At 43.9% G+C, this 27,618-nt stretch overlaps 1 protein-coding gene across 4 annotated transcripts in view; it reads right to left on the bottom strand.

The window, feature by feature from the left end:
• tacc2 (transforming, acidic coiled-coil containing protein 2) overlaps positions 1-27,618 on the bottom strand; it is a 39,732-nt gene that overhangs the window by 2,507 nt on the left and 9,607 nt on the right. The window contains exons 5-20 of one of the 4 annotated variants that reach the window (XM_088304256.1): positions 21,637-26,883; positions 20,468-20,875; positions 17,386-17,631; positions 11,397-11,497; positions 9,438-10,797; positions 7,764-7,821; positions 7,493-7,685; positions 7,310-7,359; positions 7,083-7,186; positions 6,832-6,985; positions 6,350-6,487; positions 6,039-6,131; positions 4,136-4,195; positions 1,940-2,080; positions 1,284-1,360; positions 533-576 (exon numbers count right to left, since the gene is read on the bottom strand). In XM_088304256.1, the coding sequence (XP_088160382.1) occupies positions 533-576; positions 1,284-1,360; positions 1,940-2,080; positions 4,136-4,195; positions 6,039-6,131; positions 6,350-6,487; positions 6,832-6,985; positions 7,083-7,186; positions 7,310-7,359; positions 7,493-7,685; positions 7,764-7,821; positions 9,438-10,797; positions 11,397-11,497; positions 17,386-17,631; positions 20,468-20,875; positions 21,637-26,883 (8,474 nt within the window). Of the gene's footprint in view, positions 1-532; positions 577-1,283; positions 1,361-1,939; positions 2,081-4,135; positions 4,196-6,038; positions 6,132-6,349; positions 6,488-6,831; positions 6,986-7,082; positions 7,187-7,309; positions 7,360-7,492; positions 7,686-7,763; positions 7,822-9,437; positions 10,798-11,396; positions 11,498-17,385; positions 17,632-20,467; positions 20,876-21,636; positions 26,884-27,618 lie in introns of those variants that run through there. The other 3 variants (XM_088304253.1, XM_088304254.1, XM_088304255.1) reach the window with 3 other exon arrangements.

Below are 27,618 nucleotides of genomic sequence, written 5' to 3'. Positions count from 1 at the left end.
TGCTGCACTCGTCAAATAAAGGTTGTGGCATGCGTGTCAGAAACATCAAATGCCGGCATAAAGCCGAAAAGAAAGAAAATGCTTGGAAATGCACACAAATGACAATGAAATGAAAAACACGGACAAGCACATGGACGTGGACGTGAGGCAGGCTGGGAGCTGCTTTGGCTCCCGATGTGACAAACGGATGGAGAAGTTGAAGCACAAGTCTGCAGTACTCACCTGGCATGCCTGTCAGGATTATCAAATAGTAAGAGGCAAACAGAGGAGCAGAACACAAACAAAAAGGGACTGTGTTAAATCAAGCTGGGAGCCCAAGGCACGTGAGAGCCGAGCATTAGCAGAATGTGATTCGCTGCTTCCGGATTTTAAACATCCTGTAAAAAAAAAAAAAAGGACAGGCGGAGGCGGAAGAGCTGAAGCGCCTTAAGGATGTGTGGCAGTGCGGCAAAAGGTGGTGCCAGGCATTGTGAGTCAAAACTATTTGAATGTGCACAAAATAGCTCGTGATTGTATGAAATCAGAAACTCACCGATCATCTGCGCAATCGTCTTCTCATACTCAGAAACAATCCTCCTATGGATAAGAATTTGGATGTTGTTAGTTACACGATTATGTGACTCAGTAGTACAGCATATATTTATTGTAAAATCACAGAAATTTGAAATATGAATTATTTATATAGCCCGAAATAAAATACTGAAAAAAAAAAAGATTTTACAGTTCAGTATCATTGCAACTATTTGCCTTTTCTGTGCTTGTTTGGGGTTAACAAATGGAAGAGGAATACTTTGCCTTGCCCCCACCTCTTGTCCCTCCTTATCCTGATCTAAATCATCTCAATTAAGTAAGCTAAGTCTTGTCAATGCTGGACTGGACCAGCAGGACCCTGAGCCAAAATCTTCTGAGCAACATCAACGTTTTGATCTCTTCACCCTTTAAAGTCCATGAACAGACATTTGTTGAACACTTTTACACACATTTGGTCAATTGTTGGCATGGTTGTTAAATAAGAGCTTTATAAAACTTGTAACATGCTGTAGCTATTTTTCAAATCCATGTTATAAATACTAACCACAAATATTCTAAGTATTAGTTTAACTTATTGCAGAGAACGGATTAACCTCTAATTAACAAGATGTAGTAGTGTGTTAAATGGGTGAAAATTAAAAATTATTTCGGGGAATCAAAATGATGTGCTCGCATCGGTCATCCACTGACTAGCTGCAAATAATCTATAGATTGTCGTGAAAGTGATCGTTCAAAGAAGAACCTCATCATACCTCATCTCCTGCACCTCCTGACGGCTGTCTTCGTATTTCTTCTGCCACTCCAGCACCTCCCTCTCTTTCGTCACAATCTAAAGCCGGAAGCATCTCCATGAGCCAAATGAATACCTCATGGACAACTTCGACACAATCAAACTCAAATGCTTGACAATACTTTAAGATCATGATTTCATGAACCTGCCGTGTGTTGTTGTGGTTGTTAGTTATGGTGGTATAGAATTGGCTCACCGTCAGAGGTGATCTAATGTCTTGAGGAAAAAATACTTAAAAAAAAAACCTTTATAGCATACTGGCAAACTAGTCCTGTCAAGCTATTTTTCTTTTCTTTTTAACTAATTAAACGCAAAAAATGTACATAATTGATCGCGATTCATCGTGTTTTTCAATTGCAATTTTTTATGTAGCGTGTAACCGATATTTACTTGAGTAAAATCTTGGAATTAATGTGGAAAAAATCTAAAAGTATATTTTTACGCAGACTGTTCTAATAGCTTTCTTTCATTTTTGAATACTAAAGTTGAACGATAAACCAAAGACGTATAACTAATATGAAATTTGAATTTGGCTTTGCAAAGTGTGCACATTATTTTAGATTTCGCCAATGTGCCATCGAGCAAATTTCTCCTCTAAGTTCGACCATTTTTGCGCACCTCCTCTTTTGCGATTCCCAGCGAGTGGTGCAGATCTTTGGGAAGATGCGGACTCTCTCCATCGATGTAGCTGGTCGCGGTCCGAGCGTACAGTGAGTTCTTGGATACTGAACTCTCCGATGTTGACGTCGCATCTCTGTGCTGCTTCCACGATCCAAATGAGAGGAGCGAAAGGAAAGGAAACATAGCCGGTTAAATCCCAGACAAGACGGAACCCACCGCCACACGCTGGCCTGAATATTCTCAGCAAGATACCTGAACCTCAACGTCAAGGCAGCATCCAATTGCATCCAAAAAAACAGTACCACACAGCAAAACCAATACGTGAATGAGGCAGGCTTGCGATGTTCCTGAAGACTTGGTCAGCTGCAGAATGAATTGATGGAACAGTCTTCATAGCCAAGTGATTGGCTTGTTAGAGAGCGTAGCTTGTTTGCGATTGGTACAGGCAAGGGGGGGCGGGGCAAGGGCAGAAACGGACGGCGTCATGTGCAAGAGAGGAGGGATGGGATAGCAGATTGCACTGCATGGCAAACGTGTTAGTCTCATGTTAAAGCACATTACATTCATTTTCTTCTCTTCCCACAATCGAGAGCCGGCTGATTGCTCACTTGATTTTCCGATTACATATTACGAGGCCAGACATAAACATTAGGAGATGATTTCATTTTAAGTGGCTGGTGGAGAAGCAACAAACCAGATGACATCATCACACAGTTTGCTAACCCTTATACATTCGGAGGGATTAATTCATTGAAACGGATTAGGGTCCACGGGGAGGCAGATGAATAACACAGAGACGACTGTAATACGCAAAAAAAGGTGGAGACCAAAAATATCACAAATTAGTTTTTGCTGTTGTGGTCGTGGGACTGTCAATATTATTGCCTTCAAAAAGAATTGTAGTTAAGGTTTGCATGGTCTCACATGGAAAGAGCACCTCCTTTAGCACTTAGTTAGCATATAATAAGACTTTAAATCACATAAATAAATCACGTAAGATGACGGATGAGATGAAAATGAGGACGGATGAAAACTACATCAAAGAACATAATAATTAAGGTGCACAAGACATTACAACTAGTAGAGAAGCTAACAGACATTCTCACAGGGAGTGCTCATCAATGAAGCTAGCTAGCGGCTACATTAGGGTGGTTGCCACAAAATTGGTCGAAAAGAGCTAGCGAGGGGATACAGGGCAGTCGCTTGGTATTTGGACAGTTGTTTTGACTACACAGAACGATGCTTAAAACAAGATAAGATAAGATGTCCTTTATTAGTCCCACAATGGGGAAATTTGAGATCATCAGTGCAGAAACTTATCTTTGGTGAAATGACCTTTTGTACTGTGAGTAAAATGTTTTGATGCTATAAATATTAGAAGTCAGTTATAACGTGAACTTTGAGTCTTTTCACTGAGGCCGTATCCTTTTGACTGTTTTGTATGTCTGTTTTGTTTTTATAAACTTTTAAAGGGTAAGTCCACCCCAAAATTTACTTTATGAGTTTAGCAGCAAAATGCACTTGTGATTATCCATCTCCAGGGGCGACCATTTTGTCACTTGGTGTCGACTGAAAATGACATCCCAGTTGCTCACGGCTCAGGTAAAAGCCAATTACGGCTTTTTCACCGATGCAAAATTAATCAGAATGACATGTTTCGACTAACGGGCCTGAATAGAAGAAATTCTTGTTCCAAATTTTGGGGGTGACTTGATGATCAAGTTGCTTCATTAATTTTGCCACTGAAAAAGCCACTGTATATCTTTGCGGAAAAAATGGAAATGCATAATGCTTCATGCACTGCATGTACACCCCCCCCAAAAAAATTCTAAAATTTTAGGTTAAAATTGCGGTTCCAATGTTAAGTGTTTTGTATTAAAGACAAAGTACTACAAAAACTTTACTGTACTGCACAAACTATGTAGCATATATAAATGCAGTACTGGCTTGAAGGTATGTGTATGTATATAATCGCGTTTCCCAACCTTTATTGAGCCAAGGCACATTTTTACATGAGAAAAATCTCATGACACCATTAAACAAAAAATATCACCGACGTTTACTCATTCATTCCATTGAGCGTACTGAGACAACCGAGCGAGTGGACTGAAAAGTACGACTGTCAAAATATCGAAGGACTGACAGGAAACGTGTTACAAGGGGCAGGTTACAAACATTAAGTGCTCCTCTTACTTTCAGTAAGGGTGAACCGTTGATGTTCCACCGCCGTGTGCTGGGTTTCTTAAGGCGGGACTGTGAAATGTGTGGGAGAAATGCTTGAGATATACGCTGGAAACACCTGAGCAATGATGTACTGGACAAAGCATTGAATGGAAGTGCTCCGGTACAGCGCACGACATTTTTAGAGGAAATGCTGTGAAATCTTTTCACATTGATACGAAATTGGAGATTAAAAAAAAAAAAAAAACATCTGAGCGGTGAATAGCCAGGAATATGACACCGGGCCGACATTAAAGAAATACAATAATTGCCTGTAAAAATAGTTTTAACTGTAAATACACCACAAACTATGATGTCATACCACTTCAAACTCATCGTGCATTATTAATTTCAATTTAGAAAAAAAGGCATTTGAAGTGAAGACAAAACTCAATGACTTCCATGAACAACCCAAGTAAATCTCCTTGAAATATAAAGCTTGTATCTCAGTCAACATACTTCCTTGACACCAATTTATAGTATGTTTTAAGATGATAAACCCAAAAAATGAGCTCAGTGATGTAAACCTACGGTGAGCCGCGCCATCCAACACCCAGCAGGGCGGAAGTGCGTGTCTGTATATTATTTCTCCAGCCGTGGTGACATACATGATGGTATTATGAGTGATATTTATTCAAGCAGGACTTCACTGAAGGCTTAGGTGTGAAATGAAGGGCTCGCCACCGCGCACTGAATGACGGAATTGCTTCTACAGTAGTAGGTCACATTCGAGCCTCTTGCGAAGGGGCAACATGCAAAAGAAAGGGAGGGAACTAAAATGAGGCTCGGTTGCTTGGGGATCAGCCTGAGAGTGCTTGCTGCAAGTTTTAAGCCATGTTATACTTGGGATGAGGGGAACTTGGTACTCTCGGTTACAGGGCTGACAATGCAGTGGTGCAGCCGCCATGTTGATAAGGCCATGACTTCACTCAGAATGGTGTTTAAAGGCTAAGGAAAACCCCGCCCCCCAAAAAAGAAAAAAATCCTAACAACAATATATTGTATGCAGCCCCACTAGTCGAAACACAACATTCTCATTAACTCCGCCTTTGTGGAATGTGAGTTACGCAGTAAAATCCATTTCAGGTGGCGGCCATTTTGCCACTTGCTGTCGACTGAAAATGACATCACAGTTTCAGAAAACAGGTAAGCCGTGATTGGTGGTAACCCGAGCCCCGAGCGACCGTGATGTCATTTCCAGTCGACAGAAAGTGACAAAATGGCCGCCACCTGATTGGCTAAAAATGGGTGGATTTTGCTGCTCAAAGGCTTTTTTTATACTTCCGCGTAGGCACGGGCAACGACGACCGCATTGCATCACATGACCGACGTTGGCAATATGTCCGTCACACATGCCGCGCATGCGTCAGAAATTGCTGCTGCACGTCGGTTACAGCGCACATTCTCTCCCGTCATTGGTCCGTTGTGTCACATAAAACGACATCCGGTGGTGTTCTCGCCAGAATCAGCTGTAGCGACAACCCCCGACTTGGCGTGAAACTGCAGCACATTTTCAAACCGACGCGTGTGAGACTGTGAAGGCAAACCGTGCATGACATTGACGCAGTGACGTGCGCGCAGACGTCGTCTGCAGGAGTAGAAAGACGCCTTAATTCGTATTCCGCAAACGCAATATTGATCAGAATGTTATGTTGAGACGAGTGAGGGCACACAGAACAAATGATTGAAAATATTTTTTGGGGTTGGCTTCCCCTTTAAGGAGAGGGTTTCTCATGCACCATTTCTGAAGTCCTGGTCTTATACATTGATCAAGATGCATCCTGACAAAACACGCACACACACACACACACACACGCGCACACACACGCACACACACGCACACTTGCATCAGGTGCAGGCTAAAGCAACGCAGTACCTGGGGGGTTACAGTGGAGAGGGAGGGGCACTGAGAGATGTTTTTGGCTACTTGCAGAGCCTCTATCCTCAGGGCGGCAAGCACCAGCTCCTCCTGGGCCGCACAATTTGGGGGTTATCGTCCAAAGTTGGGCGTGCGGCCCCAGGATGAGAAAGTAAAGGAAAAGCATATAGAAGACTTGAGTTGAGCACACGCCACACTTGGTCCCATCTCACTTCACTCAACATCTCTCACAATAAGGAGGGGATGAAAAGGCAAAGGTTGGATGTTTGCACAAAAAAAAAAGAAAAGAGGAGCATGAACGTTATCACCTGGAGTTTTTGGGCGAATGCGTTCGGGTTGGTCTCAGCGAGGTCGGGCTCCAGGTACTGCACAGGGTGGTCACACTCAGACAGTCTTTCTAACAGGGACATGGTCAGGGGTGAAGTAGGGACCTCTTGGCTACTGGGCTATAGTGGGGGGGGGCATTCAGGTCAGCATGGCAAAGCAAGCGCTCAGCAACTAAGCGGCAGAACTGGCAACCTTTTGCTTTCTTAAGTGTAGCGTACATTTCCAGATTCTGATTCATGTCAACCTGTCTAATGAGGTTCGTACGGCGACTTGGAGGAGCGGGACTGTCTATCTGCTTGTTGTAATAACAGACATGGTATACGTACTGGAAATTAAATTAAATGGCGGTGAAATGACAGTGATGTTTTTTAACAAACACACAAAGCGTTAAACAGAGTAACGATTTACAACATTCAGAAAGACAGAACTTTTTTGTTTTGTTTTTTGCTTTTTATTTACACACCTGCTCATCCCTTTCTGTGCTTTGTGTTCGACTGAGCACTTCACTTTCTCTTTTCCTCCCCTTTTCTCCAGCAGAGCCTTCGGGACCTGGTCTGGAACTTAGGACTGGAGTCTTCATGCTGGCTGTGATCTGGGCTTCCATTTCCTCAAAACTCCTGCAAAGAAAGAGATCAGAGTCAATTTGGATGTGTCAAGTTTGCTCCACATGCAAATGCGCAATTTTAAACGTCAACCTCAATGTTCCAGTCGTACCCTGTGCATGGGGAGTCGGGCTCAGTTCCACGTGTGTCCTTGGTTACGGTGTTTGATAATGAGTCCAACTTGAGGTATAGCGATGGCTTCTTCACAGATGGTGACTACAAAAATAAAATATCAAAGTAAGTGAGTTGACAACATATTTTTGATTTTGTTTAGTAACCGCCTGTCTGTGGAACATGCGCCGAGACAGAATGTAGGAGGAACTTAGATCAATCACTCACCGGTGAGGAAGAACCAATTTTCTCCATGTACTCGATTTCATAATCTTGCACTAAAAGGCAAAACAGATGCAGACGAAGCATTTAAAAAACAACAAAAAAAAACTATCAAGTATATTTTGTTGAAAATCTGTTGAATGTTTTGTTGCGTGTTCGAGTCTAAAGTTAGTGGACAGAATGTCGCACCTGAGGACTGAAGGCCGCTCTCATTAACAAATGACGTCAGATCCGATGGGTGAGGAAAATCCTGCTGGTCCGAGTTGAAGTCCGCATCGACATCCTGCAAACTGGCCCACCTGTGATTGGTGGAGGAGGCCAGCTTCTCCTCGTCCGTGGCGTGGTCGTCCTGTGGAGGAAGGGAGGCGGGGTCGTCTGCATCCTGACGTGGAAACACGCAAAGTTAAAGTTCGACAGAACTAACGGAGCTCGGTAAGTGATGTGTGCACACGAACGTTACCTGTGAGTTGTCAGACAACTGCGATTTCTTTGGTGACTTCTTTACCCGAAAAGTGTTACTGAGGAAACAGATAATCATTCAAGAATCAGTTGAAAATTCTTGACGACGCCGAACTTTTGCTAAACAAGACTCTCCGTTTGCATCGTCACATTTAAAAGGCTTTGAATTTAAATGAGTAAGTCGACTTCAGAGTGACATTTGATTACTTCACACAATGCAAAAAAAAAAAGAAAATGTGATAGAAACCAGAGTACTTGTTTCTGTAGCAGGTTGGTTCGGACGACATTCGTGAAAATAATTGTTAGAAAGCAGCATGATGCAAAAAAATAAAATAAAATTAGAATGTGTACAAAATAAATTTGTAATATTTCAGCACTAAATAATGTTCTCTACAGTTACATGGAAAAATAGAAAAATGTCATTAAAACTGATAATCAAAGCATAGGGAAAAAATATGAATTATTCATTATTATTGCGTCATGAGTATCGGTAAGTAAAGGTGTGGCTGAAAATATCGATTGACTAACGGTTGCACTGCTTAGTCATCACGAAGCAGTTTCAAGTGTAATCCAAAATAATTGTTATTAATCAACTAAAAAGAATCATTCGGTGAGTCTCTGCGACTCTTTCCGTCGCGTGAGTTGCTTTATGAAAATGACAAGTCACAAATCCTTCAAATGGAGACTTTGGTAGATGTCATGAACATAATAAAAGTGGAGATGCACAATTTAATATCTCTGTATAAGATACAAAACAATGACCTTTTGAGTGTCCTTTCGATTCTGTCCATTATTAGTGCAAAGAAGATGGGTTGTTTTTGCGTTGACTGCATCACGCGGTGTTGAGATATTAAAGTTAAAGGCTGGTTGACGAGCAAAAAAATAAATAAATAAACAATAAAATAAGGCGGATATTATGATATAATACTGTCCCTGTACTTACAACAAACAACATAGAGTGGGCACACCTTTGGACTTCCTGTGACACGAGAGCACAGTACAAAGGATGCATATAAAAAGTCTACAAACCTTCATTTAAATGGCAGGTTTATATATTAGATCAAGATCATTCATTTCGTTTTTCCCACCATTTACGTGAACTAAAATCTGTGCAACTCAGCTGAATTAAAAAAAATAATAATAATAATTTAGATAGGCAAAGTAAAAATAAACAACTGCAATAATGAGGAATCAGTCACATTCAAACTCATGTAGATAGATAAAATAAAAAAAAATTTAAAAAAAGATTTCATCTTTAATTACTTCAATTGATATATTTAATTAAATTATTTGCTATATTGCACTGGTGAGGCGAGCTCTCCAATCTCGTAAACTGAGTACAATGACAATAGATGGCATTAAAAAAAATAGCCACATCCTCAGTTATTCTTGCCTCTGACAGTTTATTTTTTTACTTATAATTTATCAATGACATTAGTGGTGTAAAAATTAAATTATTTCATCATGATCGAATTTTTGTATATCACAAGAAGCTTGCACGTGAACAGGGGTGTGTAGACTTTTTATATCCACTGGTCGAGGTAACAGAGAGATGGACAAAAGTCACTGACATGAACCACGTACAACATAAACAAATCAAAAAAAAATAAATAAATAAAATCAAAGACCAAAAGTAATGTGCAATAACCAACGAGTGTGAAGACATTCAACTCACGATTTGATCGGAGTTTTCTTCTTTCTGGCTGGTTTATTCTGATTTTGATCTTCAAGCTCGCCAATATTGTCATTGTCATTTTCCATGTCATCATTTGACGACAACTCGAAAGAGGCCGAGGCCTTTGGAGGCGAAGTTGCCATCTTGTTCGAGGATTTAAAAGGGTCGACTACGGCGTCATCAAATTCAAAACTGTAAGTCTGCCCAGACGCTTTCGGAGAGTTGGCCACGGCTGTCTTCGTCAAAAATGGATTCAAATTGGGATCGTCCCACTTATTGGACTCAAAGTGGTACGAACCGACGGAAATGGGCTTTTCCTGTTGGTTCCCATTCTGTTCTGCTGCGAGGTTATTGTCCAGCTGCTCAGTCTGTCCTGGGTGGGCCTTCTTCAAGCCCAACTTTGGCTTTCTCAGGGGCATCTTGGCGCTGGCTTTCTTGCCCAATTTCTTCGGTGGGGCAGAAGCTCCGAGTGTTGCCTCACTATTCTCCTCGCAATAATCAAACTCCAGCCTCACAGACTCCCGTTTGGGCTGAATGGGTTGCTCTTCAGGGTTGGGAAGTGGTTCTTGAGTGGAAGCTGGATGAGGAAGCTGCCTCACAACAGGAAGAGGGGGACTCTCTGGCGCGGCACTTGCAGAACTTTTACGACCAAGAACTGGCGAGTTGGCAATCTTACTCCCTCCAGTCGTGAATGGGTCAATACACTCAAAGTTCTCTGGGTCCCAGTTGTAGGAGCCACTGGGAGGGATGGGGAGGTTTTCTCTGACAGGAGGACTAGATGGAAGATGGTTCTCCTCCTGACACAAGGGTAAGGCAGGACCAGTGTGGCTCCCCTCAGTTTTTGTATGAGTGTTTTCTTCTGGTAGAGGAGGTGGAGTGTCCACGCGGCTTTTTCTAGACTTTCTGAGACTTCCTGCAGGACTTGCACCTTCTGCAGGACTTTCTTTTCCTCCCTGATTGACAGTTTGAGGCTTTGCTCGCTTACTGGTCTCTGGGGTGCTACTCGTAGAACTTGGCCTCTCCGGGTTGGAGTTCTGTCTGAGGAGAGGCTTCTTCTTCACAGACCCAGCTCCGACTTTCCTGGGCCTGCGCAGCGTTCCTGGATTGCTCTCTGTGCCTACGCTGAAGGATTCCGAATGTGGGCGGACGCCTTGCGATACAGTTCCATCCAAGCCAAACGTGTCGAGTTCTCCACCCTGGAGGCTGAGGGAACGAGTGAGTGGTTGACTTGTTGTCTCTGAGGCAAAATGTTCGATGTTGTATGTGCCGCTGGCCGCAATTGGTCTGTCCTCATCAAAAACAATCGCAAGTGGCTCAGAAATTAAGTCGGACGAGAGAGCTCTCACGGAGATGTCTTCGCCTGAAAAAGATGAAAACAAGATCATCATGAACATTTCAGTTCTGTTGTTCAATTTAACCCAAAACTTTCAGAACCTGTCTGCCAAAATATTTCAGATTTAATACAGAGCAGTGATTGAACTAGAAAATCAATTTGGAATAATAAATAGAATACTAATTAACGCAACTGGGTTTTACATATTTTTCATTTGATTGTTTAAATACTTGATGTTACTATGTGCCAAAATAATCATTGTGCTCTTTTGGACACAAATTGTTGCGCTGGCCAAATTCTGCAAAGCGATGCAGTGACTGGGGGGAAAAAAATTGTAGGATTGGATACATTTGTTAAATTGGTATAATGTTGTACAGTATCTGTTTATTTCAAAAGTGGGACTCACAGAATAATAAATTGAGAGTAATAATAGCAGTTGATATACAAAGACAAATCAGCTCAAATAAATCAATATGACGCATAGATGGACCCTCATACGAAAACATCACAATAAGAGAATCATCAGTCCACTCAGACGTCTATGGATAAAAAAAAAAAAGGAAGAAAGAAAGTGCTTAATTCCACTTTCCTGTTATTTGATTACCTTAATATATTTTTTTTCTGACCTTTGTCATCGGTGGTTAATAATTGGTTGTGTGGATCTGCAGGAGCCTTCACTGGTGTTGTTGATTCAGGAGTCTCGAATGCTCCATCGGAGTCGGAGCTCCTACAAAAAAAGACAATCGCACACTGAGTCAATGCTGCTCTGAATCATTCTGACATGATTGTGAGATAATAGTCAATAATGGTTTCACCAGGTTCAATACCAACCGAGGGTGAATAAACCTATAAAAATGGGGGGGGGGGAATCTGAAGCAAATAGTTTTGTTTCTCCTCATCACCAGACATCCTTTAAAATAACAGCAAGCATTTTAAGATCGATGCCCCAATTATTCCAAAGTATGTGTCTCTCGCAAGCCGTCCTGTCTCACCTCTCTCTGACCGGCGCCCCTGCAGTCTTAATCATCTCGTCATGATGTAAGCTCCAAGAAAGACGGCGGAACAGCCCGAAAGCCGGATCCAAGTCTGGACTGCCTGCCGCCCCTCCCAGCAGCGTGCCCCAGCCCCAACGAGCCCACTGCAGTGGAGATAAAGTCTGCCACGCACTCACCGCCATAACGCCCAAAACGACGCACAAGGTCTCTTCCACTGTGATTTTTAATATTCTGATCAACAGTCCAAGAAGTCCTTCCACATTGCTCACAACGTAATTGTCATCCTTAGCCGGCCGTCGGGAGCTAAAGATGTCTTCCCATCTGAATGAGACCGCTTGCACGCGCTCCCGACTCTCAGCCTTCCTCTCTTCATCGACTTTCCCCCTCCCTGCACGTCTTTCTCTTCCACCACTTTGCTCAATCTAGAATTCATTTTCACAATATAAGAGCTGAAGTTACCATGGTCACAGACGCACCCTTTGTCTTGTTGGGACGGAGCCAATGGCGTGCGCGGTTGATTGTGCGGTCCCAAATGGACAATAAAAATGAAGATTGGCAAATAAAGCGCTCCCAGAGAAACACAACCCAAGCCCGTCAAGAGCAAGGGCATAATAACTCACTAAATGGCCTGAGCAGAGATTTGAACCCGCAACCTTTGGATTGCGACGAAGCTATAGAGTGAAATAAAAATCGCGTGTTCAAGCTGATTATAGCACATTTTAAAGCCCAATTTGTCTCCTTTCGGGCACCTTTTTTCCCCCCTGCAACTGCATAACTGAGGTTGCTATGGTAACTGGAGTTGTCAGCATATGTTTCACGATGGTGGAGGCAAACTGTCTGGCTGCACAGTGCACACACATGCATGTATCGGAAAACAACAAAACATGGACCTGGAACGTCTATCCAATCAATGCATGTTTAGATTTCAGTCTACAAAGATTTTAGTACACAACACAGACGTGAAAATGAATCATATTGTACTATAGTTTCTATAATTAAAGATGTGTATGAAAATGATACTTCAGTCAACAGACATGACGTGAATCTTACGCATCTGACAATGCATTTAGCGTTGTAAAACAATTTTGCAATGGTTGAAACCGCAGACAAAACATGCCCACAGGAAAGACAGCATGTGGGCAAACAACGTGTCAAAGCGCGTGGTCAAACCTAAAGAAACAAAGCGACGGCCAATGTTGTGAGGGGAGACAGCCTGCCTGCTTAGAGACAGACGCTCAGTAGAGGAAGGTGCTGCGCCTCAGACAGACACACGAAAGTATTGTCTTGCATTGTATTGACTCTTGCCTGAATTTCCACCTTCCCGAGTACCTGCGTCTATCTTAAGTCTGCTACATATCCTTCAATGCTTATTTCTGCGCACCGCTATATTAGTAGGGTGTCTTAAAATGTGCATTACAATAACTGTCCTTACTAACTAGTAACTACACGGTTCAAATTGCACTTCATGCTAGTATTGATTTAACTGTGTCGATTCTTCAATGGCGCTTGTACTATAAATTAGACGCGAATGTACCAGCAGAGGGCGCTACTGCTTATTATGACCCTGTACAATAAGGACTAGGAAACATATTGAGAGCAGAAAGATGGCACAGTGCTGTGTGAGCTGCAAGGAGATGGTTAAGAAAAGTACCATTGTGATCATGAGATCAGATTGGAGGTACAGGGACACAATTCCCAACATCCATCAAGACAGAGATCTGATTTTGGATTCGTCTCAAATAAAAGCACAAGAGCACTTTGATTTTGCAACTAATTTACTGTGAGCACACTAAAATATTCATTGATGTGAATTAAAGTCTTCAGTGCATATTTAACAAAGCTTTCCTGTGATAAATCATTCATCCCGACATTATAAATGACACCTTCCCCCATCTCTCTGCATGGGCCCTTGCTCTCCAGCGCAGAAGTGTCTGAGCTATAAATAAAACTAAGTGGAGCGTTCTTGTCCTGTCTCTAACTCTCTCATATTCCTGCACATCGTGCTCCATTTCAGCGCTGGCTCCTGCTCCCAGCAACAACAAAACATCAGCCCACCAGCCCATCACTGCTTCCATCTGGCTTGCCTCGTCCATAATATAAATGATTCACTTGTGCAAGTGACTGCGCATGTGCGCTCATCTTTTTATTTACATGGCAAAAAAAACAAATGGCAACAAAGATCTGTACGCTGGGCTGCTGCATGCAGCTCGAGTAATATCCAGGCAGAAAATAAATAAATAGCCCGAAATTTGTGAGAACTGGAAGCTTGAGACTCACATGTGTTCTTGAGTAGGACAGAAGGTCTGCCCTTGCTCCGTGGATTCGTTGGCTCCCATTCTCGGCGAACTCTGCTCCCCCCACCTGTGCTCGCACTTCAGCCGCCGTCCACATCCACCTGGTCCCTCGAAAACACCCCCTTCCGAGTGTTGCGATCCTCGCAGCAATGTGCCAACAGAGGAGAGAGGCAGCTCGTAACGCTGCACTGCAGAGAATGACCTCGTCCCGCTCCTCGCATCAAATCAACAATTAAACGCTTGTCAATTTAGGCACAGCGCCACACAACCTGAGCTCCCGCACACATTGTGGACATGATCCGCTTTCCAAGTAGTTCATCTGTAAAATGATGCCGATCCATTCAAGTAGAAGGAGAGACAAATCCAAAACAATCCAGATTCTTGTCGTCTCGCATGTGTGGATGAGACGTCTCTGTTTGAGCTGTGACGCTGCACACACTTGACTCCTCCCCCTTTCTTTTGCTTATGACGACCCCCCCCCACCCCCCGCCCCCTCCCAACAACAGCAGCAGACGCCTGCACCTTTAAAAAGACAAGCAGCCTTTTTCCGGACGACTACCAAAGCCATTCGGGGGGGGGGGGGTGTTGGAACAATAGAATCAGCATAAACAGACACAGAGGCTTCCTTCTACAGCTTCCTTTAGAAATGATGCCGCTGAACCGAAATCCTTCGTTTTCATCCAGAAGCTGCGTGAAATAATATTTGAGCCCCTTTTTCCATCAACCACAATCATGTCTGAGCCAGACAATTTTCTATTCAGTGAACCTAACATGCACGTTGTTTGAATGTTCGGGAAAACTCAAACCTGTGAGGCGGGTGGGCTCGCCACTCTTCCACCGTGCTGCCGCAAGCAAATATTTCAAAACACAAAATTCACAAAAGGTCGTTCGCCTTTTGTGCATGACATCACACAAGTCTTCCTCAGTCAAAATTAAAAAGTGAGACAAATCAGACAAGTGAAAATCTCCTCCACATTGCGCACTCATTTATCAATTTTGAAATAATTTATCGTGTACAAGAGCGGTGGTTAACTGACTTTGTTTCCTCTCGCGAGACCATTAAAATTGCATTTAAAATGTCCTTGCATTTAATCATTTGAATTATTCATGCAACCTTGGATCCGATTATTATTTTCCAATGCAAGTTTCAAAATTCAACCCTAAATGTGAATGTAAGGCTTCAATACGTTTACATTTTCTAAATACCATTATGTGGGCCGGTCTAATTTTCGGTCCAAATTTGAGTGGCATTATTAGAAAGACTAGAAATATAGTCCAATTTGTCATTTTTAGACATCTGCTTTAGAACAAGTCCCGTGGGATGAAATCCGAGCGGGAACACAAACTTTGCATTGATCGTCCGAAAAGCAATGGGAAAGGGGAGGGCTCTGAAATTTAAGGAGGATGAATCAGCTGTGAATTCATGGGAAGGTGCGTGAATGACGGTTTTCTAGGACAGAACAAACTGCCCGTAGCACTTGAAATCTTAGTCGCACGCATTCATGTGTCCCACTGAAAATAGGAACGTTGATAGGTTGACTGAAAAATGGAAACGCTTCAGTTCCACTGCACAGCATGCAACAGTGGCAGGTTTTTTTTCGTTTTTTTTTTTTTTTGCCGAAGGGGAAGGGGAGAGGGTTTGCAAGTAGACCATCCATTAATGGATGCTCAGGGAATATTAACATAATTCTGTTCTCCAATGGGCCTAATGGTCGATTTTAACAGCCAGAGGGGACGAGAGTGAAAATGTTACCCACTCGCTGCTACCCAAATGCTAAAAGGAAATTATTGATTGGCATGACCAGTTCCATGTTCAAAGCATGTCCTTCTCTGATGCGCTATTCATGAATGAGCTCTTATTTATGAGTCTTGGCCTTTAGCCTCATATGCAAATCAGACCACAGAATAAAATATTCAACACACATTGGAAGTAAGAAAAAAAGCTTTTCCTGAAATATTCAGCTAGAACACGGCTCAAGTGAAATTAAGGTCACTATGACCAGCACTAAAAAGATGTTTGCTAGTTGTGCTTGTAATAAAAAGGCTTCGAAGCAAATAGTGAAGAGGTCGACTTTTGGTGTGAGGGGAAACATTCCTATTTAACATATTAAATTCATCTTAATTTATTTGTGACATAATTTGCAACAATTCATAGCAATTCTGCAGGATGTGTAAATACAAAGTTTACCAGGATTTTAATTTTAAAAAATTTAAACGCGCTCACAGAGTGGAAAAAGCCATTGAAAGCATGAAGCTAAGTCGCTACGTCAGGGCTAGTGAAATGGCTCATAAAAAATACAATGCGTAGCGAGAGCTCGGTAGTAACGAGGTCACAGCAAAACAGAAGTACTGAAAGAGAAATAGAAACAGAAATCAACTTTCCTGAGACTGAAGGTGCAAAGGTGCTTTCAGGGAACCTGGGCTATCTGGACTTTGCATGCAGAACAGTCACAGATGAACTCTCGAAAGAATACTTTAATCGGCATTACTGGATAAATTCCTGCGACCAGATTAGATCTGAATATTAACACGACCACTCTAATAATTCCTACATTGGATACATTAGATTTGTGGCATTTTCCCGGTCTTTGTTTGTGTGTGTGTGTGTGTGTGTGTGTGTGTGTGTTATCCAGTTATGCAGTCAGTAAACTGTGCAGATATGATCTCATTTCATCATTTGTAGGTTTTGATAAATACTAAGAAGGACATTATTGGAAAACGTGTGAACCGATGTTAAAGTGAAATGTGACCGCTTTTGTGTGTTTCCAATGGTAGCAGGAGAGCGGTTGTGTCGATGAACAAAGGGAAAGGCTCCATCTGGTGGAGGTAAAAGGCACTGCATGATGTAGTGCCTTTTAAATCTCTTGCAAGTTATGAAAATGCGAAAAGAGTCCAAGTGATTTAAGTTCCTGAGAATTGCTATAAATGAATCAAAATACAAATAACAATAAGAAGACAAAATGAAATTAATACAACCAAATATTAGTCACTCGCCCCAATGTCACAACACAAATCTTTTGAAACTGTATTTTTACTGATTGTGAGTATCACATTGTCGTCTTTTTTTTATTTATTTTTTTACAAAACACAAAGAAAAAGGAATTAACACGTTTAAAGGAGATTCAATTTGTCCGGATTAGAATTGGGCGGATCAGCTAATGGCCAATTTTCATCAAGCAGGCGAAAAGGACTAGTGTGACATTTGAGGATGTTTACCATCTGAGCTGAGAGCACGCATGACGATAAACAACTTAACACACTCACAACACAACAAGTTTTGTGAATGTCACACTGAGCAAAAGATTTCTTTCAGGAAAAGTTGATACCTTAGAAGGAGGTGGGAAGATGCAGAGGTGGGGCCGGGTTCGTCACTCCGGTGACAGGAATGTGCAGAGAGGGAGGCAGGAGCCGGCGAGAGAGGAAATTGGTGAGGAGATGCAGGCGGTGTCGTCTGTGGTGAAGGCGATGCAGGTGGGGGGGTGGGGAGCTCGGGAGGGGGAGCGGACGGGAGGTGTCTGGGTGAACTTATGGGGAAGGCAGCACTCCACTCGGGCGGCTCAGTGAGGGGGGGCCTGCGGGAGGGGCAACACAGATCATCAACGGATGCCGCTTCTCCTCGGCACAGACTTACCTCACGACACCTCTGTGACCTCAGCTAAACCAAATATTGACTTGAAGAATGACAAGCGTGCTCAAAGCATCCCACGTTTGGTTTTGGATTCCAACTGCATTCAGTTGACTGCGCTTCTCGTCTGTCTTCCGCGACTTGGACCGAACGCGTGGATTGAGGCGCTTGCCCAAATGTGTCATACTCGGTCGTGATTGGCCACCTGGCCGAGTGGATTTGGCCCTGATCCGGGTTCATCTTATCAGGAGTGCTCGGCTCTAATCCGACGGGTAATGCGATGGACGCCCGTGCAGCTGCTACCACTTGGGACAGGCCTCCTGCTCGGCTCTAAAAATATTTGGGCGAGTCTGCAGAATGTTTCGGATAATGGAGCGTCAGATCTGCCGGGCAAAGATGCCAACTACATTAGGCGCCGACTATTCTGTCAAATTTAAACTTAAGCTTACATTGAAGGAGTCTTGTAATTGTTTTTGTGAGTGTGTGGCAAATTCTGCAATCAGCTGTGTGCGCTCTGACAAGAACAAGGCAGTTTTAAATGTATTAGTATTTATTACTACTTCCCGTTTCAGTTATATAGGAAATATAATTACGAGCCCATCATTTTCACCGGGGTTGTTTTTTTTTTTCCAATCCCAATTGGTTTCATGTTTGTCATTACAAATTTTTTTAACACCAAGGTCATTTGCGCAAACTGGAAATAGACAAAACCAAGTCACAACATTGTGTCATACAATCTGCTCGTGGCTCCAAAGTCAGACAAAAACAAGGCGGAAAATAGATCAAGAAGAAGTTACACTGGGGCACTGTGGTCCTTTTTAGTATACATAAATGTCAGCGGATATGTGAAGTTAACAGCTGTCCCGTTTCTACTTTGCAGCAGATTAAATTCAAAATCAGAGGAACAAAAGAGAGCAACAAGGGAGAACGTGCGCCTTCTTTCATGATCGTAGAACTCTTATTAACACCTGGAAACGGTGTAGCTGTCAGAACACGTTTACTTATGTTGATTACTGGGAATCTCATCAGGAAAACCACATTTCTTGACTTCACGTGAGAAAGTAAACCAAGGTGGCTTGAAGATAACATCTCAACATAAACATACACACGACTGACAGTTCCGGAATGAAACACATTATTACCAATCCTGTAAATCGCAGAGATTTGAATCATAACCTAAAATTGTGAGATTATCCACTTCACTTGAGCCATTAGATGCAGACACACCTAGAGTTACCATGGCAACCAGACTATTTACAATTGCAGTACGAGCACTACCTATCTCCTTTTAAAAGTAAGAACATAAAATCATACATATTCGTCTTCGTCTATGTTTAGAAACGGCAACAGAATTACTGTTCGGACCAAGAAGCAATCATGAGCATATCAAGTAAGTGACGTTGTTGGAAATGTGCGAGTTATTTCAACTCTTTATCGACCTTCTGTCTTTCTACTTGACCCTCCGCTTTGCCCATCTGGTGAGGTCATAGAGGACAATAATTACCTACACGCCATATGCTACGTCCACCTGGAGTTACTTAAACAGGCACACACACATCATAAAAAATAAAAAAAAAAATAAAATATTTAAAAAAAAAACGGGGGCAGCATTTGAAAACCAACTCACCCATATTTCTGCCATGGAGGTAGCCTAACAGGAAGTCAAACTAAATGGATGGAAACGCTTCTGTCGAGTTCCAAACCAACATCCCGTGTGTCCCAAGTCGTCACTCGCTCGCTCTGACCGAGTCAGTCATGCACGCTCGGCACACAGCACATGCTCAAGTGTTTGTCTTGAACTCTGGCTTTTGTTCAACTGTCTGCTCTGCGCGAATGACTTCAGAGGGCCCGAGTACAAGAGGGCAGGCAGGCCAGGGAGGAGGCGCCTACTCGGGGCGGGGAAAACACGCACACGCATCAGAGGAGACAGTCCAGCAGTCTGCGCTCTTTTCCTTGCAATGTATATTCCAGATTGGATATCGCTTCAATTGTGGTCAGCGGTCCCCCGAGGGACAATACAAATTGCAGACAATTTGTATTATCCAAAAATTGGAGAATCTCTTCTGTATTCAAGTCCGGATCATGCTCAGCCTCTTGCCCAAAATCATTTCCCCAGCAACCCTGAATGGAAAATGTTTAACATATTTAATAAATGTTATTGATTGAATTGTGAAATTATAATTACTGGACGCAGCTTTAATGGACGGAATTTTCTTTTGGTATATATTTTTGGGATCATCTAAAAATCACAATCAAATCGTTTGCAGTTACTCTCCGATAACGACCCCAACTACAGGACAACCAAGCCACCATTTGAGGACTTCTACAATGCTGCTCCATTTAAATCCAGCTGAGGACAGTAACGCACAACCAAATTGCTCGGACCAAATATTGACGCGGCCGGCAGCAGGAACAGGACGTGTGCTTTGACTGGCAGGCAACAAGCGCTCTCCTGGCATGTCGCACGGCTGCTGCGCTTGCAGCAGTCACTTACAAAAGCTTGTGAAAAGAAAGTCTTGCGGATGATGATACTCGTTCAACGTCATCCTTATCATCATTTAGTCTTGGCTCGAGCAGCCAACATAAAATGTGTCCTTGCCAATAACCCAAATTGAAATTTTCAACCATCACTCGTTTTCAGCATTTAGTGTAAACGCACAACAAACATTATCCGACTGAGACAAAGAAACAATGCGTGCTTGAGGTCAACCAACTTAAAAAGTAACTGTTAGAACGTAGCAAAGTTCTAAGCATGGATGCTATTATTTTATACCGACACTTACCGACTTTTCTGGAGCAGCCAAGCAGTTTCTGTTCTTTCCTCGGCCGGCTTTTCAGAATTCTCTTCTGGATGTTCACCGTTCGGCTTCTTGGGTCCAAAGTGTTCCGTTATTTTTTCTGAAGATTCCTTCTCCACTTTGCTCTCGTTGGGTTCCACAAGCTCATCGGAGGTTTTTGAGAGTTCAGTTTGATGCACTGATTTTGCTCTACTGTTTATCGGACGCTCTTCTTTGCGCTCCTCTACTTTTTGGACAACATCCGTCACCTCTCGGACCTCCTCAAGATCCGCTTCAGGATGTCGCGTTGTGATGTCTGTTGGCTCCTGAGGGATCTGTTCTGGCTCCTGAGGAGCTCCCTCCTCATTGGGAGTGAGAAACTCTTGTTGAGGAGACTCCAGAGATGGGAGTGGTCTGAGAAAACAAAACGACAATCGTTACGTCGTGCGATGACAAATGAGCGACATGTTTGTTTGTCGAGGTCCGGCAGCCTGACGTCTGCTCATTAGCGTTTATTTGAAGTTTAAAGTACACTCGTGCTTGAAATGTTGCGTTCTGTTCTGCCAAATTGTGCGCGCTGTGCGAAAGGCGGGAGAAAGTCCCATTCTTGGTGTGTCGAGATGTCGCAGCCGATGTCATCCTTTCACTATAAAGGCCCGCTTCACTTGCGTCAGAACCCAACATCTGACCTCAGCTCCCGTCAACACAAAGTGCAGCAGTGTACTTACCTCCTCATTCATATTCATTGTCAGCCTTTTCTCTTCAACAACACTCGGCACAAGTCTTTGGCATAGTCTCACCGCTTTAAAGTGCAGCGAAACAAATCTAAAATACTGAATGAAGAAAACCACAAGTCACATTCCAGGGAAGACCTTCTAAATTTGTATATTAAAAAAATGACGCTTTTAAAAGTGTAATAAATGCACAGTTCAGATTTGCGTGATTTATCAAAAGGTTGATTATTGCGGTTGAGTAACGGTGACGCATCACGCGGAAACCATTTGAAAAGGTAACGAGATCGACTTACAGGGGGAGGGGAAAATGATAAACGACAGTTCCTCAAAATGTATTTCTGTGTTGTGTTCATTCCACTTCTCTTCACGTCGAAAGGCTTTTGCCATGTAGCGTATAAACTTCTGAACGCATTTCCAACCCCCTCATGCGCTTTGGTTTACCTTCGGATTTCGGCGCTCTCTCGTTCAGTCAGATCATGGGAAGCTTCTCTGAGAGCTGATATCCAGTTGGAATCCGGTTCGTGTGTCGTCAGACCGGCGGAATTGCCCGACACATGAGACAACACTTTGTCTGCAGACACGTGTTTAAAATCGGAGTGGCAGGCGGGAGGGTGTGCCTCATCATCGGCCGGTGGAGTTGGCAAGGAGATGCGATCGGGACGTTCCTCCGTTTGGCCGAGCACGTCCCGAGAAAGCGTCGTTTCGTCATCTTGGCTCTTTGATGAAACACCGGGTGTGACTTCGCCAATGTTGGCGTGTGGATCGCTGGTTTTGTCATTGTCATTTTCCATCGTCTTTAAAAGCCCGAAGTTGGCGTGAGAGTGACGAGCGTGGTTTGAGACATCAGCAGATGACGGGTCTTCATCTTGAGGAACAACCGCTCCTTTTGCTCCATCCGTTTTTCTTGCTTTGTTGTCTTCTACATCAACCTGACGTGGACCCTTCGCTGAGAAATGAGCATTTTCTTCATCTAAAGCAACATTGTTTCCTCCTGCCGTCTCCTCCGCATGAGGTCCTTTTACGGGAGTTTGTGTTCCGGAGCCATTTTGTACGGCCGAGCTTTTATTGCTGCATTGCGACTCAAGAGTCTCCTCTATTGCATCCGGCCTTTTATAAATCTCAGTTTCACTATTTTTGGGTTCCACAGCCTGAACGCCACTAGGTTCCTTTTCAACAGTACTGAATATTTTTCTTTGCATCTCGACATGCCCGTTTTCACTCGATGAAATGTCATCATGATCTTCCGATAAAGGCTCAAAAGAAACAGCATCGCCGCTAACATTTCCTTGTAGCTCTCCAGAGGAATCGGATTGCTTGCTTTCTGATTTATCGGAACCATCCATACTTTTCAAAATGTCCTCGTCACGCATTAAATCTGTTCCTGAGCCCGCCTCCTCAAAAGCATGCGTATCGTTATGGTCGGACAAGTCCAACTTCTCCATGCGAGCCGTTTGCTCTAAAAGCGTTCGTCCTTGTGACTTTTTGCACTCACTTAAATCACAAACAAGAGGAAGGATTTTGTCAACTTCTGGAATTTCTTGTGTTCGGTTCTTTTCAACTTGCTCTCCACCTCCTGTTTGTTCAGTGAGACGGCTGTCTTCTCTTGACAACCGACCCGGACCTTCTGATTTCTCAAAAGATCCACAGTCTTTTCCTACCACCTCGGTCACGCCGGAAAACTGAGCTTGAATGGGTTTGACTTGGCCGTTCGTCGTTCCTCCCTCTTCAAATGTTTCCACGCGAGCGCCTGGCAATCCATCTGAGGACAACTTGGATACCAAAACATGCTGCGGTTGCTCCTGTTGCTCAGACAAACGCTTCAATTCGGGATTTGATCTGAAATCTGTCGATGTGTCCCTGTTCTCCTTGTGCTCGATTATTTCTGCAAAAGTTTGGTGCAAATATTGGTCGAGAACATCAGGAGGTTGACTTTGCATTTCTGCTTCCAAATTCTTCACAATATTCCATTCAGTGTTTTGGCTGTCAGAATTACGTCCAGTTCCCTCTTTAGCATCTTTATCTGAATCTTTATCCTGTTGCATTGTCACATTTCCTAAATGGCGTTTGCCGCCGTCGTCCGTTTCCTTTCGATTATCCGGCTGCTCAGTTTTGTCATCGAGTGACGCGGACATTTTTTCATCCATATCCTGTTCCTCCTCGACATCACACGTCCCTTTGGGCTTGTTCGAGCCGAGTGGGCAGATGTCATTGATGAGGTCGAGTGTTGCTTGAGTCATCTTATTTGCGGCATCGTTTGCCAGTACACACGCCGGACGATGTTTTTCATCTCGCAAAGGCGTCGATTTGCAGTCAGATGGCAGCGAGGTGAAACATTCGCCGTCAGTTCTATGCTCTTGTTTCATTTGTGCCCCGTCATTATTTTCTCCATGTTCCTGATCATCTACGAAAGACATATGAGGCTTGGTGCTGCCACACTCCGCATTGTCTTCAGTAATTCCTTCAGAAAGAGCAACTTCAAATTCATCTACGAGGTCCGAGTCACTCGACAAAAGGCCTTGAGGTTGCAGCATTGGCGTCGAATTTCTGTCACGTTGCTCAGCGGCAATCGCCTCTGCAACTCCTGAGCAAGTTGTTATTTGGCCAACAGGAGGCACAGACTTGAAGTTCTTTGTAGATTCAATCGGCTGCGCGCGAGCAGGTGGTCGCTCAAACTCAGCAGGTGGCCGACAGCTGAGGACTTTGACTTGCGTCTGAGGAGAGACTGAGCAGGTCAACGTTCCGATTTTAGAATTCGAAATGGAATCCAGATCGCTGGCAAGCCGTCCATCAGGAGACGTCGAGCACACGTCTTGGTTTGGATTAAAGGTCGCATTGCTTCCAGAACTTGAACTTTCTCTTGCTTTGACCACAAACGAATCTATTTCTGCCTCCTCTGGGTTGTCGGCTTCAATTGGTTCTTTGCTGTCCATTTTGATCTCAGGTGTGCTAAACTCTTTTGGTGTTGGACACAAAACCGCAAAGTCGTTTTCTATCTCAACTTCTTGCTGCTTTGTTAACATCCGATCCGTTTTTTTGTCTGGCTGTTCACCTGTTGACTTTTGTCTTTCTCGGCGCTTTGTTTGTTCTGATGGCGTCGTTGTTGTTTTATTTACTTCATCGGTGCGTTCGTCAGGCTCTTCGGTGCTTTTTGCTGTTTCGGTGGCAGCACTTGTGAAAATTAACGCTTTTTCCGGACAATCACAAACTTCTGTACGGCCAACATTTTTCTCAGTTGTTTTTTTTCCATCTTCACTTGATGACTCGTTCTCGGCATTTTGGGATTTATCTTGCGTATCCAAACAAATGGCGTTCTCTGACATCGGTGGGGCAATTTGAAACGGCGCTTCGTCCTTGGTCAAAGATGTATCCCCGCTGGTTTCGGGCTTCTTCGATCTGAGGAAGTCGGGGTAAATATAGCTGGCCTCGACAACAGGATGGTACAAACTCTCGTGAACCGTCAACGGAGGCAATGAAGCACATTCCGAATCGAGGCCTGGCATGTTTCTCACCTCTCTCGTGACACTCTCGTCTTCTTTCACACCGTCCACAAAGCGAACTCTGTTGTCGCCTCCAATTTTGTCACGCGTAGACTCACCCACACTTCTCTTTGTAGTCTCTTGAATGTCCACTTGTGTCTTAGTGGTTGTGGATTTGGGTGTGCTTCTTTCAAGTTGAACCTGTTGATTGTTGCCGGCAGGAGAAAGCGAGGCGTCCGTGACGGCCGACGCCTCGCAAGCGGAATTCAAATTGTGCCGAGTGCCGGCTCCACTTTCTGTATTGCTTTGTTGGCTGCGAGGTGGCGAAGGTGAAAACGCTGCAGTGAGCTGCTCCTCCGTGACGGGAATGAGCGTCTCACCACAGCTCAGTGACTTCACACATGACTCTGCAACATCATCAGCGGATGGACTCGGCTTTTTCTCAGCGACCGCCGGCCCTCGAGCAGCCTCCTCCGGAAGGCTGAGCGAACTGCACTCGGCCGCTCCTCCTCCCTCCGGTCCTGCAGGACCATCGTTCGAATGATCGGCACCAGCGAGTATCTCAAGGGGAAAATGATTCAAATTGTCTTCAAACCAGAGTGGCTCCTTTTCTCTGTCGCCGTCTTCTGCCGGCGAGATCGCCGCGTCCGCACTGCTCGTCTCCTTCTCTCCTTTAGAACTACTCTCAGCCCAAGTGTGCGGCATTTTACCGTCACAGCTGTCCTCACTATCGTTTGCCGAACTCAGCGAGAGTCTCTTGGTGTCTTGGTTTCCCTCCGGTTGGCTTTCCGTCTTTCCCTTGTGAATGTCTGCAATGGCTTCAGTCGCGACTCCCTCCCATGAATCACAGCTCACGCTTTCTCCCTCACTTTTTATCACTTCTCGCATCGTGGGTGTTGTTAGTGGCAACGCAGCAGCCTCCGCGAAAGCTTCGTCAACGCAACGCTCTCCCACACAAGCTGGGATGCTGGAAAAGCAGCAGCTCTCTCGTTTGCCGATCGGCGCTTCGGCGCTCACAATATCGTCATGCCATCGCTTTTCTGACGTCTTCTCTCGACGATCAGCCGTAGTTTGGACATGTGTTATCTTTTGCTTATTGAGGAGACTGGCAGTTGTAGGTGGCGTCCTCTGTAGGATGTTGTCACTTTTGCGATTTTCATCTGTGACATTTATGTCATCAGACTGAGTTGCATGTGAAGGAAGAAGACTGAATGCAGAACAGGCCGAGTCGATCAAATGACCGTGCTGGCTATGAGATGAATGGGAGGGGCGACAAAATCCATCATGAGACGTCTCGCTGCATGACGCTGAAGACGCAATTGGCTCGGAGTGACTGCGATTCCCGAAATTTGCAAATGAAACGGCCTGTAATTCCTTTTCTGCTTGTCCTGCGAGCCGATCCTCCGCTTGCATTTCTTTGCTGATCTCCACCCTTTTCTTTTTCTTGTGCTTCTTTTTGTCTCTCTTTTTTATCCTTTTCTGAGCAGGGTCGTCCTGTTCATTGTTTGCAAAAATCATTTGTGTGTCGCCCTCAGAGTGACTTTTTGCGCCCGCTTGCTTTTTCTGCAATTCCTCCAGTACATCTTTATTCTCAAAATGACTTTTTGACTCAGAAAATTCTTGAACAACGTCAGCAGTTTCATCGCCGTTTCCCGCCATAAACTCCCGATTAAAATCCTGTGTGCTAATATCTGCAGTTTTAAAATCATCGTGCGCATCTTCAGCCATTTGCTCAAATTTCTTCTCTTGACCTGTTTGATTCTGCTCATCCTCCTTTGTGGTTCCTTCTGCTTCAGAATTTTCTAATCCAAGTATGTAGTCCCTGAAACTGAAGACAACTGTATCCGTCTGGCTGCTCTCTGTCTCACTCTTTCCATGTGCACTTTTGTTGACGAGCTCGCCGTTCGCATGTCCAGACTGGTTTGCAATTTGAGGCAGTGATGATGATGACTCATCACACTTCGTTACCGTCGCTTGTCCAGTTTTCCGATCCTCCTCGTCCCCTTTTTCATGCTCGGTGCCGATGGGCTCTTTGAGATGAGAGACGCTCAGCGAGGCCATTCGTTGCTCACATTCCGGAAAGGCTGCCAAGAGCCGGCGGTCGAGAAGCGCACACGGCGGAGGGGTCAAGTGTTGGCCAGCTGGGTGAGGTGTGGCAACGAGCCGAGACGACAGCGGGGCATCTGCGAGGAGCGGGTCGGCGCCGCCAGGCCTGAGACCGGGGCAGGGTGACATAGTTAAGAGTGGCGACTTGCAGACACGCAGCTGCTCATTCCACGATGCCACACAAAGCCGCTTGTCGTCGACGAGACTCATGCTCAAGCAGCGCACTCACACGTGTGCGCACAAATGCAACTTTGGTCAAAATGCTTATCATACACCAGCGATTTCAAAACAGTTGCTTGTTAATAAATTAAGGCCATTAATGCCACAAACATGTCCACAGCCTTTTGGATAAAGTACATTCATTGTTAAAGCTTGCCTTGGTACAAATGTTACACAATCAGGATCAAAATTGCAAATGGTGCAAAAATCATTCAGCATAACAAAACACGAAACTTAAGATCGCAATCGTTAGACCACAATTAAGCATTACGACACAATGCTGTGGGATCATCGGAACCTCGTGATTTGGAGCAAATTCATTATCTCGTTGACTCAAGAGGGACCGCCCCAAGTTACCATTATCTTTATTATGACCAGTCTGAATAAACTCACAATGCACAACATTAGGTACACATGTGAAATATTTAAGAAAAAAGATTTTGTAAATATTCAGATGAGATCCGGATTTTTGTCCTTTTTTTTTTTTTTGATTGACAATTTCAATTGATTTAATTTATTATTATGTTGAGATGACAACTAAAATCCCCTCTGTCCGAAACAAACTATTCTAATGGACATATTTCCACGCTGATCTGCAATTAGGCACGACGGATGGATGATG

Source organism: Idiotropiscis lumnitzeri, chromosome 9 (assembly GCF_059441095.1).
Source record: "Idiotropiscis lumnitzeri isolate Australia: NSW breed Sydney's pygmy pipehorse chromosome 9, RoL_Ilum_1.0, whole genome shotgun sequence".
In the NCBI taxonomy this organism is placed as follows: Eukaryota; Metazoa; Chordata; class Actinopteri; order Syngnathiformes; family Syngnathidae; genus Idiotropiscis; species Idiotropiscis lumnitzeri.
The sequence above is the reverse complement of the archived record's forward strand: the minus strand, read 5'-3'. Positions and strand labels throughout refer to the sequence as shown.